An 18,828-nucleotide genomic window follows, 5' to 3' on the forward strand; every position below is an offset into this window, starting at 1 on the left:
CAATTAGCCTAAAATTCTCTACCACCCAAAGAGACTATATTATAACCCAAAATAAGACCTTCTTGATCTTAAGTTTGCAACCATATTTGAGTAGATGAGATTTGTGCTTTTGAGCAAGCTTATGTTAAACAATTACATGTTGCTTATATTCAAGTGAAAACACATTACCTTCGTACACTTAGAGAGAAAGAAGAAAAACACACTAATTTACTTGTCGGGGCATGACAACAAAATGATATACGAGATAGTAATTCGAAGTGATGTTTAATCATCTATGTATATTGCTATGTCATTAGAACATCGAGTTTATTTGTTTTTATTCATAAAAAGATTATGGCAATCAAACATCTATGCACAAGTATATATCTTCATTATTTTCTTCTTCTTCTTATGTGAGGGGACACACGAGTTTAAAGTTTGCAAGATTTTATAAACTCATATTGGTATAACTTATATTGATTGTTTGAAGTAGTGTTTCATTTCTCTTCTTCAAGCCATAAATAAATCAAGGTTAGCCTCTGAATCTCTGTCGCTATCATGAGCCATTGTGCATCGCTTACAAATACATCTTCCATCAAGCCATCTATATATATTTCAATATCAAACACAAACAAAAGCCTGGTGTTGCGTTGCACTAGTGTTTTTTCATTTGAGGTATTTCACCATGTACGGACCTTCAAGCTCGTACCCCAATTTTCTATAGTAATGCCTCGTTCCTACACCTGAAATCACAGCTATCTTTGTCGATCTGTGCTCCCTCGTAGCAATTCCTTCTGCCTCCTCCATTAATAGTGTACCATAACCTTGATGCTGCAGTTTATCAGCATCTCGTCCATGAACAGGAACTGCAGTGCCATAAACATGCAATTCACGGACAATTGAACACTTCCCCATAAGCTCTGGGCAAGTCACATTCTTTCCACATTTCCGCAAACGCAATAACCCAACAAGTATATCCTGGATTAACAATACACAACAGCATGTAAGTTAACATCGGTAAAATAAGCTAAGAGGGAAAATTTCTTGGCGAGTAAAAAGCAGCTAGGACCAATATGTTTATCTAGTTAAATTGACAGCACAAATGGCTACTCCAGTTTTACTTTTTATGCAGATCAGTCAAGCTTCTCGTACATATTGCAAATAATCATGTTTCCGTAGTTAAATTGACAGCACAAATGGCTACTCCAGTTTATTTTTTAGGCAGATCAGTCAAGCTTCTCGTACACATTGCAAAAATCATGTTTCTCATGGAAAACAAAATAAACCAAATCATGCATATTCATATTCTTGAGCCTATTTCTCTTTTTTGAATGAATATGTATTCATTCAAAAAAAAGAGGCTCGAACATATGAAGATGCATGATTTGGATTATTTAATATATAACCAAAAATTGAATAGGTTCGGCCTTAAAGATAGAATTGATCCTATTGTGCTGAATGACATTGATGAGTGCAGTGTTGTTAGGGGCGTGGGGCGACCGTCATATCCCTGTGGCGGTACTTTGGCTGACCGCCATAAGCCGCCATATGCCATTAATAACATTGCTCTTACTTCATTCTCTAACCACTTAATTCACTAAATATTCATTCCATAATCTCCGTGCCCAAAAGAAACGCCTCAACTATAGTGGGACCGAAGGGGTACAATTTATGTGGCTTTATTATCAGTCCAGGATTTGAGAAATCAGAAATTGCAAGTTAAGAAATGTAGCAAAGCAGACAGCTTATAACCATTGGGAACAGAGACAAAACGTAAGCGTTAAAAGGGAAGCAATTTCCAGTTTTCCAAGAAGTAAAAAATTCGAAAAAGTATATAATAAGTGGTTGGCATCTAGAAAACACTCATGTATACTTGAGAGTATCATATAACTTAAGATCCTCAATACGTGTAATTACTTCAAACTATATTGAAAATAATTGATGGTGAATCACGCACCTGGCGAGTGTCTTCATATGAAAGAAAAGTTTCCCACCCCTCATTGGCTGTATAATCACGGCGAACAAGCTGGACTTCCTCTGGTTTTATCTTATGGTGAATGTCCTGATTTTGTTCACTTCTATAAATTTAGTGGTTCAATCAAAACAAAGCATCATTGCACAGCACGAAAGAGTTTTTGCTTGCCTGGATACCCGCTTCCCGTGTTCTAACATCTCTGCATTTCAAGCCCAAATCATCCATCCTTGCTAAAGCAAGTTCCCGTAGATTACCCTTCTCAACACCAGAAGTAACCAGAGGCATAGGGATATCTCGTTGAACTCTATAAACACGAGTCCAAGGAGGGACCATTGCTAGAATTCGAGCTATAATGTCGACAAGCTGTTCGGGAGGATAATTTCTATACCTATACATGATTATAAGTTTATAACAGAAGACCAAATTAGCTATTTACAGAGTGAAAAGGTGGAACCAAAGCCAAATTGACTTCCAATTCCAACTGAGAATGTAATGTCTATAATGTATAACTGAAAACAATACCTGCCAGTTTTCCAAAGTTCATAAAGTCCTGTTCCACGAATAACTAGGGTCGGATAAATTTTAAGCCCATCAGCTCTAAAGCGAGGGCTCTCAAAGAACTCTTTAAAACTTTCCATGTCTCTCTCAACACCAACATGTGGAAGATCAGGCATCATATGAGCTACTACCTGCAGTAAAATGAGCAATTAAGTAGTGGACTTAGAGAAATGGATAGTATGACAAAACAGTATGCCAAAAAATAATCATATTCTACACAAGAATTTACAACTATCAACCATTACGAGTTCATATTAATAACAGCTATTGGTGATGGTGTTACATGGGTAGGGCACAGCGGTAACAGTTTCAAACAACAGATTGCATAATAAAAGGATTACTGCACAACAAATTCACAATTAGTTTTCATCTCGGCACAGTACGGAGTTGGAATTCTTGGCAGAATGGTTTCTTGACAATTTCTGAACTTATTAGTTTCTAATAAATGCCCTCATAAACTCAGCACGGGTTGTATTTTTGGCCTTCATTTTCTTTTGTGTTTAGATAGGTCAGTTTAAATGCACAAAGATATATCAGCATTTAAGAAAGTTAATACTTAAAAAACACATAGATACTCAGCCAATTTCCAGCTTGACACCAAAGAAATGGTATTAGAGCTCAGTCTAAAAAGGCTGGATAGTGGGCACCAACATTAGTTATTACTGTAGTCTTCTATCAGTAAGTCAGTTCATGTTTTACTAGGTCTTTTTGCTCCTATTTCATGAACCCACAATTCTCCTTATCCTTAGCCTAAAAAGTAAATAACTTTACACTTTGTAGAACAGTATAGAAAAACACCTTGAAACCAGCATCCTTTGCCAAGGAAAAGCAATCTGCCACAGCTGCTACAGTATGACCCCTATTGGTGTCACGAGCAACATCCTCATATGTGCTTTGTACCCCGATTTCCAGTCTTGTACAACCATATGATAGCATCTGTCTCAAATGTGGTCCCAGGCAATAGTCTGGCCGCCTTAAATATTAAATAGAAATAAGCAGCAGTCAATTACAGGAATGAGAGAAGCTCACTTGATCCAAAAAAAGAATGAATACTATGGAAGAAAGGGAGAGGAGAAGGGAATTAATCTTGTTTGTCATTTGTAGTAATGTGAGCATTTGAATGACTTCTAAAGTGCCAAAATCAAGGGTGAGAACTGAGACGACCCATTTATTTAAGGAATAGTGAAGCTTGTTTTTGTTTCGTCAGTAGAACACATACATTAAATTTCAATGGCTCAGAAGTAAAACCAACATCTTCCCTCAGCAAATGTGTCTCCATAAGAAAAAAATGCTAGAAACTGGCGTGCTCTTAGGGAAAATCTACAAACCAATTTAACCAAGGTCGCATCTAAGATTCTAAATAAAGAAAATCCCATTTGTGACTTACGTCTCAATTGTCATCCCAATACACTTTATTGCACTGTGCTCGGAGTAAGATACTGCTTCTTCAACATTAGCAGAAGTGTGCCCCGATAAAGCATCATGGAGATTCCTAGTAAAATAATCACGGTACTCTGCAGGCAATGACATAAAAGTACCACCCATCAAGATGAACTCGACCTGTATGATTAACACATCAGAACATTTTAATTCTAGGAATTTTTCCAATGTGGATTAAACCAGTGGAGGAATAAGCCTCCACAGAAAAAGCAAACCTTGTCAACACTGTGACCCAATCTCCTAAGCTGGTCGATCCTGCTTCTTGCCTGGACATAAGGGTTGTATCTAAATCACCAGAAAATAATAAAAAATTATTCAAATTTCTGATGTACATCCCACCATATTCAGGAACTGAAAACCATGATTTTAGAAAGTACTATAACTGATAAAATTCCAAATCAAATACAGATGGATAGGGCAAAGATTGTTAAGTATCTTCTTAGGCCACTATTTCCTATTTTCAATGAGGACTAAAATCCAAGTTCTATATCAAAATAGAATCACAAAGTTGCAAAATAAAATGCCAAATTGAATAAAAAAGGAGTAAACATAAGGGAAGCATCACTTCAGATCAATGATACAGATTCCTCATACAGTCATACTACTAAATTACTCGTTCAGTAACTTTTGCACAGGATTTATATAAAAAAGGAAAATCCCAATAGTTTACAAATGGAATCTGTAATCCCAAAAAACAAGAATCATATCATAGTACTTTATAACAACATTCCCAGTGTACTGTAATACCAAAAAACAAGAATCATAGTACTTTATAACAGCATTCCCAGTGTAGAACCCAGGTAGATGTGCCCATGTGTAAACAAAGAACGATTAAATAAAGATAAAGGGTTGTAGAATAATCTGGATTTATAAACATCTTAGACATTACAATCTTGTTTCTTAGTGTATCAAACGACTTGAAGATCTGCCAATTCTACAAAAACATCCTGTTCTTTACTCTTTAAGCAGCCAATCCTAGTAGTTTTGCTATTGGGATATTAGGGATTGCTTTTTTTTAGCTTAGTCATGTAAATGGTAAAATCCAGGCAACTAATAGAATGTGAAGCTAGATGAAGCTAGAGGGCTACATCATGAACCCCACTTTTCATCAAACTAAACTATGAGGGAAAATGATACTTATTGCGGTGAAAAAGAGCAATAATTAGAGATGGAAGCATGATTCAAGACCAATTAAGCATCTAGTAAGTAGACAAGTAGTCTGAACATCATCAAATGCCTTGAAGTTTGAACCAACCAGAACCAATTTTAAGATAGTTCTACCCAAACTCAAACCATCTATGTGCACACTTGTCAAATAATCAGCAATTGAAACATGAGTTCATGACCAATATGAGTTCAGAGCCTATGACCAAAGACCTTATCAGCATTGTCAGGGGCACGGGGCGCACCAGGGCTTACTAGTAGCATGTCCTAAAATGCATAATCTAACACCAGTTAAATTACATCAGAACAAATTTCACCTGATGAGACATCAGTACACCCATTCTTTTAAGTAAAAGCCAGCTGGTACAGATTAGCTTGAGAGTATTGGGATAATAATATCTTACGATATTTCACTCCTCCAAGTATAAACTAGGTTCAAAAGTAAAAACAAGCTAAATCTCAAACATGTCCAACGCAAATGCTTCATACTGATCTCTTGGCAAGGCTTCCACTCGAATCTAGAGGAAAGTATTCATTTTTATCACAGAAAAGAAAATGATACAGTTAAATCGCAACCCCAACCTCGAATCTATTTTAAATTGAAATAACTCTAATTCACGACATACTTTGGTTATCAACCATTTGACCTTGCATGTAAAAATACACAATCCTATGCATTTCCAATCACCAGAAAAAAAGTTAACGTCTTCTAAAGCAACATTGCAAGTGAAAAAGAAGATAATTTACCTAGCCCTAATAGCTCTCATGCTAGTAGGCTCATATCCCGTGTAACTCTGCGTGCTGTATTCGAAATCGGAATCAGGGCCGCCGGGGCAATACACGCATATATTCCCCGTCGTTGCAATATGCGGGCAGCGGTGAGGCTTCGACATTACGGCCACCACGGCAATCCCAGACGCCGTGCGAACTGGCTTAGCCCTGAGTTTGGGCAGCAGCGCTTCCTTCTCCGATTCCGGCAACGCTGCTATCATCTCGACGAGCTTCGGCGCCTTCGAGAGCCCGTATTTCCTGCACGCCGCCGATTTCACAGCGTTTAGGTCGACGTCTTGCCCCTTGCGCGACAGATCAACCATTGTGGATACTATTTCAGCGATTGCTTTGACGCGCGCTTCTTCTTCGGAGAGTCCATGGCCGACGACTCCTCCGCGCCCGGGCCGCGGGAGCTTCCGGCCTTCAGCCAAGGCTTCCGCCGCCGTCATTTTTTCTCCTTCTAGCGGTGAATCAATCGATCGAGGGTTTAATTAAACCATTTATTTATTTATTTAAAAGAGAAAATAATTAAACCTGAACAAAATATATTTAAATTTTGAGTAAATCCCCCAATATTGAAATTCCCATCATTCTCTCTCCTCTCTGTGTTGCTGCCTCCTCCCTCAAGAAAACTCTCCTTCATCTCTCTCTGTGACTGAAAGAAGCAAGGAAAAGGTCGGCAATGGAAGGTGAAGGAGTTCAGCAGCCACAGCTTGTGCTCGCCAACAATCTCTTCCTGCTCACGCAGAACGACGTCGACGACATTGAAAAAGTGCGCCTCCGCGATGAGGTCTTCAAATTCATCGTTGCCAACGGTAATTGGGCCATTTCTATGAAATTCATTCTTCAATTAACAGTTATTAGTTTGATCGCGGAGCTTCATTGTAGAGGAATTTGTTTTGGTAGATATGGCTCCATTGTACGAAACCCTAGTTGCCAGCAAGGTATTGGATTTGGATCAGAAGGCACTTGACTCGATGAGCTCCAAGATCGATGATGAATTGAAGAAGCTCGAAGAGAAGTCAGTTTTGCTTTTCATGAACTAATATTGAGTTGCAATTGCGTTATGTGAAGTCTATGTCTATGAATTCATCCTTTTTGTTCTGCTCCTTTCCTTACAATTTCCATATGTCCCTTTCTATTGTATCATTCTTGCTGCAATGTCCAGTGTTTGAAAGTTCTTTCTCCTTGTTAATTCTACAGTTCTTTCTATTCTACAGTCGCAATGTCCAGTGTTTGAAAGTTCTTTCCATATGTCCTTTTCTATTGTATCATTCTTGCTGCAATGTCAACTAAAATTTAATAGTGCAACTATTTGGACAGAAAATCGAGCTATGATTCATTTTTAGAGCTTATTGAGGATTGTCTTTTAGAGTTGCAACTTATGCTGGTAGTGCTAGTGCGGGTTTATAAAATTAGTCTTCGGAGTTAGTTTCTGAATATAATTGATATCTTCGTGTAACATAGCTCCTTAAAAATCTCTATATAATTTTGTGATAAGTTATCCTCATCAGTTATGAGCTCTAGATGCTCTAATTCTGGTTTGTGAACAGTAAGTAGAGAAGGGGCTTGATGCTTGCAAGGCCTATATATAGTGCTGCTTTACCTGTACTTTAGAGATGTATTTCTCAATCCTCACAATGGTTTGTGAATGTAATTATTTCACATTTCCATTTTGTTTGGCCTTAAAAGATTTCTAAGTGCAGTTTACTTTATTTTTTCAAAACTTCTGCTATCCTCATTTTATTACTCCCTCCGTCCCTAATAATTCGTCACCATTTGACCCGGCACGGGTTTTTAGAAATGTAATAGAAAGTGGGTTGAAAAAGTTGGTGGCATGTGGGTCCTACTTTTATATATTAGCTTTATAATAATATGCGAGTGTGAATGAGTTGGTGGAATGTAGGGTCCACTACCAAAAATGGTAAAAGTGAAAGGTGACAAATTTTAGGGACGGACGAAAAAGGAAATAGGTGATAAATTTTCATGGAAGGAGGGAGTATTTGTTCACCTTTTAAATTCATTGATATCTAGAAATATGATTGGATATCTTCTAGACCATCTAGAGTTCAACATATTGTGTGGGCTATTTCCTAAATTTTTTATCACTGTGAATTCATGTAGGATTGCTGATGCAGAAGAGAACTTGGGTGAAAGTGAAGTTAGGGAAGCTCATTTGGCCAAATCATTGTTTTATATTCGAATTGGTGACAAGGTAATGCAAAAAAAACCTTTGATTTCAAGTTCTTTTTTTCCCATATGAAATCTTTCTACATTCTTTAATATCCAGGAAAAGGCACTGGAACAACTTAAAATAACAGAGGGCAAAACTGTTGCAGTTGGACAAAAGATGGATTTGGTATTCTACACACTACAAATTGGTTTCTTTCACATGGACTTTGATCTTATCTCCAAAAGCATTGACAAAGCTAAGAAGTAAACAATGGTTTCTGTTGCTGTGGATAAATTTTCCAAACCTTTTTTTTTTTGTGAGCAGAGGTTGAGCACTGATTTTGACTTTTAACATTACAGATTGTTTGAGGAGGGTGGTGATTGGGAGAGGAAGAACCGTTTGAAGGTGTATGAGGGTTTATATTGCATGTCCACTCGCAATTTCAAGAAAGCGGCTGATCTTTTCCTTGATTCTATTTCGACTTTTACAACTTATGAGCTTTTCCCCTACGACACCTTCATATTTTATACTGGTCTCACGAGCATCATATCGTTGGATAGAGTTTCACTAAAACAGAAGGTTTGCTATTTTTCTTAACCTTGGTATTTTGTTTTCACTCATCACAAACTTGCCTTGGTTTGCCTCACCTTTTGCTGATGTGCAACCTAGTACCTCCTTTCGTATGAATGTGCTGATCAATGTGTAGCCGTAAGTAGAAGAAAATATAAATCAATTGAATTGGAAAAGACTGTAACTCCTCGTACTGAATTGGAAAAAAACAGTACTCCACTGATGCATCAATTTACTTGGACTCGATCAAGTTTTAAAATTCCAGGTTCTATTCTCCATAATATTCTTATGAATGGTCAAAAGATTACTAGTAAGAGTTGAATGCATCAATAAAATTTCATTTTTATTTGTCGAACATTTGGTTGGACTATGCTATTTAAATGAGGATCAATGGATCATGTTGTTGCAATCTTAACTGTGATATTGCTTTCATTGACAATAATTATGATTTTGTTAGTCTGGTCTACCACACTCCCTGCAAAATTGGACGGATAATTATGTTGATACTTTATTAGTTAGATTTATTTTGTGGTTGGGAGAATAATAGTTGCTATAAATTTTATAATTTAGTTTGATAGTATATATATTTGGTTCTACACTCATTTTTAAAATGATGTTTGTCAGTGGGTCATTATGATTAGCTGCAAATTCTAGCTATTTTTCTTCTGCGATTTCATTTAATATTTTTGGTTATGTGCCTTAAATATGGAGACACATCTTGGTGGTGTACCTTCTTTGAATGAATTACTGAATGGCTAGACCATTTATGTAAAATTGTGAATGTAGCCTGGAGAGTGTCACTCAAAGTGGCTCTAATGTGAAGGACTAATTAGCTTTTGGATGTTATTCATAATTGAAATATAAAATTTGTTGTCCAAAAACCTCTCCTAAGTCCTATCTCAATAAAATTCTCATGCCTCCCCCACCCCCTTCCCCAACCACCATGTTATTAATCGATCAACTTCTTTTGTGGTTGGATATGTGGCAGGTGGTGGATGCACCAGAGATCCTGACCGTCATTGGCAAAATCCCATACTTATCAGACTTTCTGAACTCTTTATATGATTGCCAATATAAATCATTCTTTATCGCTTTCGGTAAGTAGCCCCTTCAAGCAGGGTCCTTGTTCTTGTAGCAACTGCTTATTGTGCTTTGAGTCAAGCATTGCTTGGATCAGAGGGGGTATACGATCTTATACATGTTTAGCTCTGCTAATTATATTTTGCATATTTTGGTTTTTCAGCTGGCTTGACCAAGCACATTAAGTTGGACCGCTATTTGCACCCACACTTCCGGTACTACATGAGGGAGATAAGAAGTGTTGTATACTCGCAGTTCTTGGAATCTTACAAGAGTGTAACCATTGAAGCTATGGCAAAATCATTTGGCGTGACAGTGGATTTCATAGACATGTAAGCGCTTAAAATCCTGCGTGATGTGAATGAGCAACTTTCTAGATTTGAGCAATATGTTAAATGTGTTTGTTTTTCGTAGGGAACTATCTCGGTTCATTGCAGCGGGGAAGCTACATTGCAAGATAGACAAAGTTGCAGGCGTGTTAGAAACCAATCGGCCCGATGCAAAGAATGCTCTCTACCAGTCTACCATCAAGCAAGGGGATTTCCTCCTGAATCGCATCCAGAAGCTGTCACGTGTTATTGATCTTTGAACTTGGCTTACGATTATAATGTGTTTACAACTCAAAACTAGTAAAATTTCACAATACATGTAGCCCTCTCCCATTTGATTAATGTTGTTTTTCAACGTCATTACTTGCTACTAGTTTCCGAAATGATTTTGATCCTGGAAATTTGATTACTACTCCTCCAATTAAGCTGGGAGCTTCTATGATTCAAGAGTGTATGATATAGTTTCAACTATTCATAGATTGCTTGTTTATTTTCTTTTAATTTCTTGTTTCAATTATTCATTGTGAAATCTAACTAAATTACGCAATTAATTACCAATTGCATTATAAGAAAACTTAATTTATTAAAAATTACAGTTAAAATCCTAAAAACCAGAAATTATATACTAGTTAAATTGCTAAAAGCAAAAAAAAAATAACATACTTAAACTTACAGAGCAAATTCCTTTTGAAGTCCCCTTATCATCTTCCAGTGTGATTCCGACTGTGGTGGGTCATGCTGCTTGTGTTGGTAATTTTGGCTCTCTGCAAATATCCAAATAAAATGTATTTACTTGTCTCATACACATGTTCGGGTACCGGGCTGCACTACTCGATATGACACCTCGTCCTTGGCATTTTCCTTTCGCCTTCTTCATTTCGATCAAATGGGATCACGACAAGAGTACAGCCCTTGCTCGCACCCATAGATGCACCTTTGCCACTTGTTGAATATTGACCCTTATCGGTGTGCTTTGTTCATTTCGGGCTCTAGCTCGAACTTGACTCTGTGACACCAGCCCACTTGTTGATGTTACGAACATTTTCTCAGGTTAAGACATACTACTACTATATCTAAAAGCTGGGAGCTGTGTCTATCATCATTTCCATATATTATATGGTGATACCAAGAAAGAACTACAAAAAATTAAACATAGATACAAATACTGGTATCGGAACGAAATTTGTAATATAAATTCCACTGGTAGCATAAATTTCTTGGTGAAAGAGGATACTTAATAAAAGAACCTAAGCTCCACTAAAGAATTCACGAGAAATATTAATGTATATGTATTTCCTACAAATTATCCATTGTCCAATAGCAAGTTTCCTTTAGTTGATTCTGATACATGAAGAGAAGACTCCACAATCAGGAGCTCAAAGAGTAAATATTTCCCTTCTCCCAGTTATATCTTCAGCGGATGGCTGCCTGTGAATCGCTAGATGAAGGTGAAACACTGGAAGAAGATGAATAACCACTTTCTGTAGCCATCGACTCTGTATCACTTGGACTTCGAGTATGTGTTGTACTCTTGTGTTTTGAGAAGAAATGAAGAATAGACATATTTGTTTTAGCTGCCTCATTTGAGAAGGCTGTAGATTGATCACTAGAACTAGACATTGGAAGAGATTCTGTAGAGGACCAACCAGCACCGGCACTCATAGCCTCCTCCGGTGAATTGATGGCCATGATACAAACTGCATTGTTCCTTGAATAATCCTCAGGGTCGCAGATTGGATTGCAACGAGAGCCTTCTTTTAGTTTGAGAAGAGTTGATTCTACAACAATTGGAGCACAAAATGGTCATGAGTTTGATTCTGCTACACTATTTGCACCAAGTAGAGCTACCAGCTTATGAAAATAATGTCATAATAGTGATTCAACTCAACTAACGTATAAATGTTTAAAAAGATTGTAACTGCAATGACCATCCTTTCACTGTTTCTCTTAAGATGTCGACTTCCATACATATAGCATCTCAGTTGTGCTCCGACAATCAATGCAAGCGTAAAATTGCTATGCCATAAATAGGGTTACAGCCCTATCCTGTAGCACTGAGTCTCACTCATCTTCTACTCCCCATTTTTAAAAAATGGAACCAACTACATAAGTTCTTGAAAACTAAAGAATCAATCGGATACATGACATTGACGTACTCTTATTAGGGAAATAGATCTAGTTAGCAATTTAGCATACACATTACACACAAACACACATTTAGAATCTTGCTACATCAGCTTATAAATTGTGAGGGCTGACCATTTCATATATAAAGGATATATATTGGCTAACCTTTATAAGATCTCAATTCAGGCTTTTCTATTCTAACGTGAAGCTGCAAAAACTACAAAATCCCATTTTTGAAGAATTACAACATCTCATAAAGGCTGTTATGTAACGAAACAGCAGCAAACGACCTGCCCAAAATTAGAGTAGTCAAGTAAACCCCACTCCTATAAACCTAATTCAACATTTAGCATCATATAATTGGGCATCATGGAATTGGGCTTGCAGAATTGGAATTGGAGCTATCAATTCCAAATCCAATATTGGTGCCACAAAAAATTTGGATTTGGAATTGAAATACAATTCCAATTCCTCCCGGTTCCACAATTTGGCTTCCATATCAAAAGTAGATAATTGGAATTCCAAAACTATTTTTATCAATATTGCAGAAGTGAGACAAATATCACAGCCAATATCAAAGAAAAAAGAGAAGGGGTTATTAAAAAAATTGGTAGTGTTTAACCCCAGCTCCTGTAAACCTAATTCAACATTTACAATTAATTCCCAGCAACCATTATAAAGAAATCCCTATAAACAATACAATTAAAAAGAAAGGAAAAATTATGACAGCGTGTGAGCATCCGCGCGCATGGTAAATTAATGAATTTCAACGAAGATCTGAACACAAATTATACAAAATTTATAAATGTAAGATGAACGGTAAACAAAAAGAAAGAATTGGTGGTACCGTAGATGGAGAGAGAATCGTGCTTGATGATTTTGGTAGAGGATCTTTGGGATTCGAGGGGTTCCAAGGAGCTGATCGGCGCCGGTCTCACCCTACCAAACATCTCTCTGGCACTATGCTTGTGATGAAAGCCTTTTTCGCTTGAGAGTGGGAATGAAATTGCGACTCTTTCAACAGTGAATTTGCTTAACTTTGTTTTGTTTTCATTTTGAATGTATTGATTCTATTTGCGCGCCAACACTTATTATCGAAACAACTTGATCTAGATGAGCGCGGTTTTATACTTTAAAATAAAAAATTTTAAATTTTTAAATATACGTTCACAGTTATTGTTTACTTAATTTGATGGGATTTTGGTTTGTATGATTTTAAAAAACAGAAATAAATGTTGCCAAAATATAATTTTTAACGGTACACCAAAACTAAAATGGAGTGGGCAATTAACATCAATGATACTTCAAAACTAATCTCATTTTAAATTTTTGAGTGCCGGTATTTATCTTTAAGTTTACATTCAAATGAACTCAAATAACTTTTATTTCAAATTTTATGAGTAAAAAAGATAGTTGATAAAGAATATTCTTTTAGCATGAGTTTATGTAAATGGTTGGACTAAACTCACTATTTAATGTAACTTTTACATTAAACTGAATTTTAATTTAGTATAAATAGTTGGAGATGTTATTAAGTGAAAGATTAAGAACTAGATCAATTAGAGTTGAAGAATTTAAGAACTAGATCAATTAGAGTTGAAGAGTCTTATCTCAACTTCTAATGACATGCTAGAATTTGTTAGAACTGTATGCGGGTAGACGTCACCACGGTTCATGAACCGCCGGTTCCCGGTTCGGAACCGGCGGTTCCGGTTCAAAAAAATATGGAACCTGAACCGGCCCGCCTAGGGTCAGGCGGTTCCGGTTCCGGTTCCAAGCCGGTTCAAAACCGGCGGTTTCCAGACGGTTCCGGGCCGGTTCCGGTTCGGACCGCCGGTTCAATGCCGAATTTTTTTATTTTTTATTTTTTAATTTTATTCCGGTATAGTACTAATTGTAGAGTTGTAGGTGTAGTTGTAGTCTTGTACTATCGAATAAATAAATAAAACGAGAATGACAATTGACAAATGGAGTAGAAGTCGACATTGGAGTTGGAACAATTGGAATTTTATTGAAACAATCATACAATCATACAAATTTGAACGATATGTGAATGTCGATATTACAAATACAAATGTTGAAAATTGAAATTACAAAAGAATCAAAAGACTTAAATAAAAAAAGTTGAAGTAAAAAACAATAAATTATAAATGTAAATAGATAGTATATATATATACTCTTAGTCGGCATGCCTACGCCTGCATGCCTATACCCTAAACCCTGAAAAGCTATCGGAACCGCCGAACCGGCGGTTCGGAACCGGCGGTTACGGTTCTTGATTTTTCGTGAACCTGAACCGGCCCGCCTAAACCGCCGACTCCTATCCGGTTCCGAACCGCCACCGCGGTTCCGGTTCACGGTTCCGAACCGCCGGTGACGGTTCCGGGCCGGTTCGGTTTGGTGACGTCTATATGCGGGTAATGAGATGCATGTTATACTCTTCATTTGGTTTGGCTTTGCATGATTAAACATATTTTTATATGTCAAATGAGTTTACTATTTTATTAGTGGTTGATTATTGCGTTCATTGTCGAGTTTTATAGCTCGAATCTTGATTTTACGTCAATAACATACCAATAGGTTAAGTTAACGAATACCAAAGCGGACAAGCACACCGGCCGGGTAGGTATAACCTTGGAACCACGTGGTCAGGTAGCACATGCGGAGTGAGAATGGACCAAATAAGTCACTCGGCCGTTTAAGCATCAGCTACAATATAACACTTGGAAGCAAAGACAACTATTTGTTTTGTGTTCAAATAAATGCACAGGAAAAGACAACGTCTTCACTACCGTCCTATGCGTCTCTGAATCGTGCTACTTGGATTCAGCCGGAGTGTATTCCCCAATGAGCTTATTGAATTCCTCATCAAGCTCCTTCTCCAGCTCTATCTCTTCAGCCGTGTGCTTGCGCTTCAGTTCGGATCTTCGCTCTTCATGGGCTATCATCAGTTTGTCCCTCTTGCTGACAAACTCATCCATCTCTTTGTCCTGCACCTGAATGGATTTGGAAATCTCTTCACCCCTAAAAGTAAATTATCAAGATTCATCAAATGTTTTCTTGAATGGCTGTTTAGCCAATATACTCATGCAGAACTTGAACAATCAAAGACAAAGAAATAGTAGTATGATGTAAGACATCATAAATACTCATGAGTAAAATGATACACACAAACTGAATAAGAAAACACAAATTATTAAGGCAGCAAACTCAAAATGGATGCAACATTACCTGCGTAATCGCTCTTCAGCCGAAGAAACATTTGCCTCGGACTGAGTTACCTTTTCACGTTCATAAAGCTGTTTGAAGTGGTCCTCCATGAATTGCTCCTGACTGTCCATCTAAGTTCAGAACAAAGTAGCAGGAGGTTAACACAAAAGGAGAAGACAGAGATAAAAAATTATGCATCCTAAAACTTATAGGAACAAATCCAATAAGTGTGCAACTATAGTTATCATAACATAAACATATAAAAACAGACTCAAGAAATTGAAGCCCAATTTTCTTTTATATTAGGCAAATCTGAAGCTCAATCAAGCAGCACCCAAAGTTACATCTAATTAAAACAGAACAACCTCCATCTCAAGTCACCTTTAGCAATACAATCTATCTATGAGGCTTCATTGCGTTAAGCTACCATAACATATAGAGACACAGAGTCAAGAAAATGAAGCTCAATTTTATTTTATTTTTTGATAAACTGTTTACAGACCACAAGTTAATATTCTGAGCTGTAGAACTGAAGAAACAATCAACGGATTTAACCTTCTAAAACTCTGAGAGAGAAAAAACTGAGCTGAAATGCATGTAGCTTCACCAAAGAATATAAAACAACTTCTGGATGTACTGGTCATACAGATCATACAACATTATTAAATTAGACTTCAAGAAAGTTATCAAGAATACGAATATTTTTTATAGTTTTGATACTTGAGAAATTCATCACAGGGTTAAAGACAGTTCTTGCTTTAGTGAGTTCATTTATGAGATTATAAACCAACTGAAGTAGGTCGGGTGTCCATAAATAATCTCAGTCAAGAGAAAAACTGATTCATTTATCCAATTTCTTTGTCTATATAGATTAAAATTTCCACCAGAAACAGCAAGATTGTTCAGTATTTCTGCTTTGGTACATTTATAAAACCTTAACATACCTCTTCTTTGTTTTGTTCATGATGCTTTTGTGTCCTGAGCTTAATTACTTGATTTTCCACCTTGGTGTTACGCAGCTTTTCACTTATTATTTCAACAAACTGCTCCGCGGCTTTCGTCTTCTTCTGTTCTTTGATAACTTTGTCCTTAAAATATATGAGCTGCTGATTGTCATCACTCATCTGTTTCATCTGTTTCACGACCATTTCTTGATAAGATCGGACCTCATACTTCAGTTTGGATTTACCTAAGCATTTAGGAAAATTAATAAATGATAATAACCAATGAGAAATTAACAATAAATCGCCAGCACCATTGACGCGAAAGGAAAAAAAAATCCATGACATACACAATCTACCCACACAAATAGAAAGTGCACCTTGAGAATGTTTATTGAAGTCCTCCATATCATGTTTTTCGGCCATGTACCCATAAAGTTGCCGCTGGCCTCCAGGGTAGAACGGAACCTTGTTTTTATGCCATGCAGTTCTATCTCTGGAACTGACTTCGAAATGCTCGTTCAACCGTACAGCCTCTACATATCCCACTGCTGTGGCCTCAAAAATCAACATACTGATGCCACGATGCCCCTGTGGTCCATATGAATGACGTGCCTTAGTTGCAGGATATTCACTGAAATACTCAAGCAAGTCTTCATTACCCATGCCAATCCACTGTAAAATGTAAGTTTACAATAGAGAAGGGTTAGTATACCATCAGTAAAGTAAATTTGCATGAATACTAAATTACTAATACAAATACAAACTTCTATAAGAATTTCATACTTTGTCATTATCATCCTTGTCATGCTTGGTGTTCAAAATTACCACCATGGGAGGCCAAATTATGCCTTTGTCAGCTCTTTCATCCAAACCCTTCCATTTTCCAAATGCCTCACCATTTGGCACTACTGATGCTCCCCTTCTTTTAAGTTCCTCATCTAAGATTTCAGCAAGCTCTCTGTGGAGCTTCACCCTTTTGGATCTTTTAGTCTTAGCATGTGTAATCAGGGGTTGCAAACCACGATACCAGTCAATAGCTCCAGGCCCATTCTGGCATGCTGGGCAATGCCACTGCCTTTCAGGTTCATTAATCTGATCGACGGTTAAATTATCCAGAGACTGAAAAAGCTCCTTAAACCACTTGTTCTTCTTTCTAGTCTCATGGCTTTTCTGGCTTTCATCTGAGTCAAAATCATCACTCATAAGCTCATCATCTGAGTCATCAATGTCATCAGACTCTTCATCATCATCAACTTCGTCGCTCTTGAAAGCCTGATTATTAACTGCTTGAGCTCTTTGTTTCTGAACCACACCATCATCCGAGGGCCGAGAAGAAGCCGCTCTAGTGTTCCATCCCCATCCATTCTTTAGAGGAGGGGGGATTAGTGGAGGTGGCGCAACATAGTCATTATGGTTACGGTTAAGTTCCTTAGTATACCCTCTGCCATAATAGTGTTGACTGCCCTGTCCAGTCCCTCCATCAGTTCGCATACCAAGTTTAAACAAAGTATCAGCATGACCCCATTCCTTAGGGGTGGAATGCTGAGGAACCCACTGTTTTGAGGCATTATTCTTGTTCCTGTTCTTCGGTTTCTTTCCATATTCTTGCCATCCATCATCTTCTGTAGAATTCACATTCATATCCGAAACACCATGATCAATGCTGGAGTTAGATACATCTGCTGTGCTTTTACCCTTGAGGGATGGATCAGATGGGTACCCAACCCCTCTCGAGCTCATCTCTAAAATTATCATGGCCACAATGATTAAGCATCACTTTCCAGAAGATGCCACAAAAGGAGGGCAATATTTAAGACAATGAAAGACAATTAGTATGAAGTACCCATTTGATCTCTAAAATATGACCAAGAAACATGCTTGTGGTGGCAAAAAAAACATTGCAAAATTGATCATACATCAACATCATAGAAGAGGATCTCAGTTGGACTTCCTGATTCTAGACCAATAAGCATCATCACATTATTCTCGAAGTCATTTCTTCACTTAGTTCTGCTTATATTATACACTTACACAGGCACTAGAAAAATCAAAATATCACAAAATAACAGCCGTCAGCCAATTGGTACAAAAAGTTTCATTAGCGTTTCAAGTTAATACATTTCCTATACCCAAAGTTAAATAGTACTTACAATAAACAAAAAACAATGAATTCATTCAAAACAAAAACGAAACATTTTGTATGATTTATATAAACTTTAAATTTTTTTTACCAATTTGAAATATTTTTGTATGTATCTCATCAAGTTTTTTGAACCAATTTGAAATATTTTTGTATGCATCTCATCAACCATAACAAGAGCAAGATTAGAGAAAAGACCGTGGGAAAATCGGGTGACGGAAAGCAATCAGTGGAGAGCGAGAGAGAAGGGCTTGTATTGTATGACAAGCTAAAAGTCCTTCCTCGCAGTTGCAGACTTTCGTTGCATTCAATAATATTCATTTATCCTTGTATTTCTACCTCGGACTCCAAATTTCAGTCAACGTTTA

General features: G+C 37.2%; 4 protein-coding genes across 4 annotated transcripts; 1 reads left to right on the forward strand and 3 right to left on the reverse strand.

The window, feature by feature from the left end:
* Positions 1 to 511: 511 nt before the first annotated feature.
* On the reverse strand, positions 512 to 6,398 carry LOC125218976 (elongator complex protein 3). Its single transcript, XM_048120812.2, has 8 exons — positions 5,864 to 6,398; positions 4,168 to 4,237; positions 3,900 to 4,072; positions 3,311 to 3,485; positions 2,477 to 2,643; positions 2,123 to 2,342; positions 1,937 to 2,041; positions 512 to 957 (listed from the first exon to the last, which is right to left on the reverse strand). The coding sequence occupies exons 1-8, from the start codon at positions 6,334 to 6,336 to the stop codon at positions 646 to 648; spliced, it is 1,695 nt and encodes a 564-aa protein (XP_047976769.1). The 5' UTR covers positions 6,337 to 6,398; the 3' UTR covers positions 512 to 645.
* Positions 6,399 to 6,456: 58 nt separating this feature from the next.
* LOC125218986 (26S proteasome non-ATPase regulatory subunit 6 homolog) lies at positions 6,457 to 10,481 on the forward strand. The gene is made up of 8 exons (XM_048120824.2): positions 6,457 to 6,702; positions 6,794 to 6,908; positions 8,012 to 8,102; positions 8,178 to 8,323; positions 8,420 to 8,639; positions 9,619 to 9,727; positions 9,874 to 10,042; positions 10,125 to 10,481. The coding sequence occupies exons 1-8, from the start codon at positions 6,570 to 6,572 to the stop codon at positions 10,297 to 10,299; spliced, it is 1,158 nt and encodes a 385-aa protein (XP_047976781.1). The 5' UTR covers positions 6,457 to 6,569; the 3' UTR covers positions 10,300 to 10,481.
* A 792-nt stretch (positions 10,482 to 11,273) lies between these two features.
* Positions 11,274 to 13,196, reverse strand: LOC125209252 (uncharacterized). The gene is made up of 2 exons (XM_048108889.2): positions 13,014 to 13,196; positions 11,274 to 11,817 (listed from the first exon to the last, which is right to left on the reverse strand). Exons 1-2 carry the CDS (start codon positions 13,114 to 13,116, stop codon positions 11,453 to 11,455), a joined length of 468 nt encoding a protein of 155 aa, XP_047964846.1. The 5' UTR covers positions 13,117 to 13,196; the 3' UTR covers positions 11,274 to 11,452.
* Positions 13,197 to 14,856: 1,660 nt separating this feature from the next.
* LOC125195684 (protein SUPPRESSOR OF GENE SILENCING 3-like) lies at positions 14,857 to 18,088 on the reverse strand. The gene is made up of 5 exons (XM_089066223.1): positions 17,104 to 18,088; positions 16,698 to 16,992; positions 16,321 to 16,565; positions 15,398 to 15,507; positions 14,857 to 15,190 (listed from the first exon to the last, which is right to left on the reverse strand). The coding sequence occupies exons 1-5, from the start codon at positions 18,073 to 18,075 to the stop codon at positions 14,983 to 14,985; spliced, it is 1,830 nt and encodes a 609-aa protein (XP_088922349.1). The 5' UTR covers positions 18,076 to 18,088; the 3' UTR covers positions 14,857 to 14,982.
* Positions 18,089 to 18,828: the final 740 nt, after the last annotated feature.

This window comes from Salvia hispanica, chromosome 2 (genome assembly GCF_029641045.1).
Source record: "Salvia hispanica isolate PSC_SH4W2 chromosome 2, Shi_PSC_v1, whole genome shotgun sequence".
In the NCBI taxonomy this organism is placed as follows: domain Eukaryota; kingdom Viridiplantae; phylum Streptophyta; class Magnoliopsida; order Lamiales; family Lamiaceae; genus Salvia; species Salvia hispanica.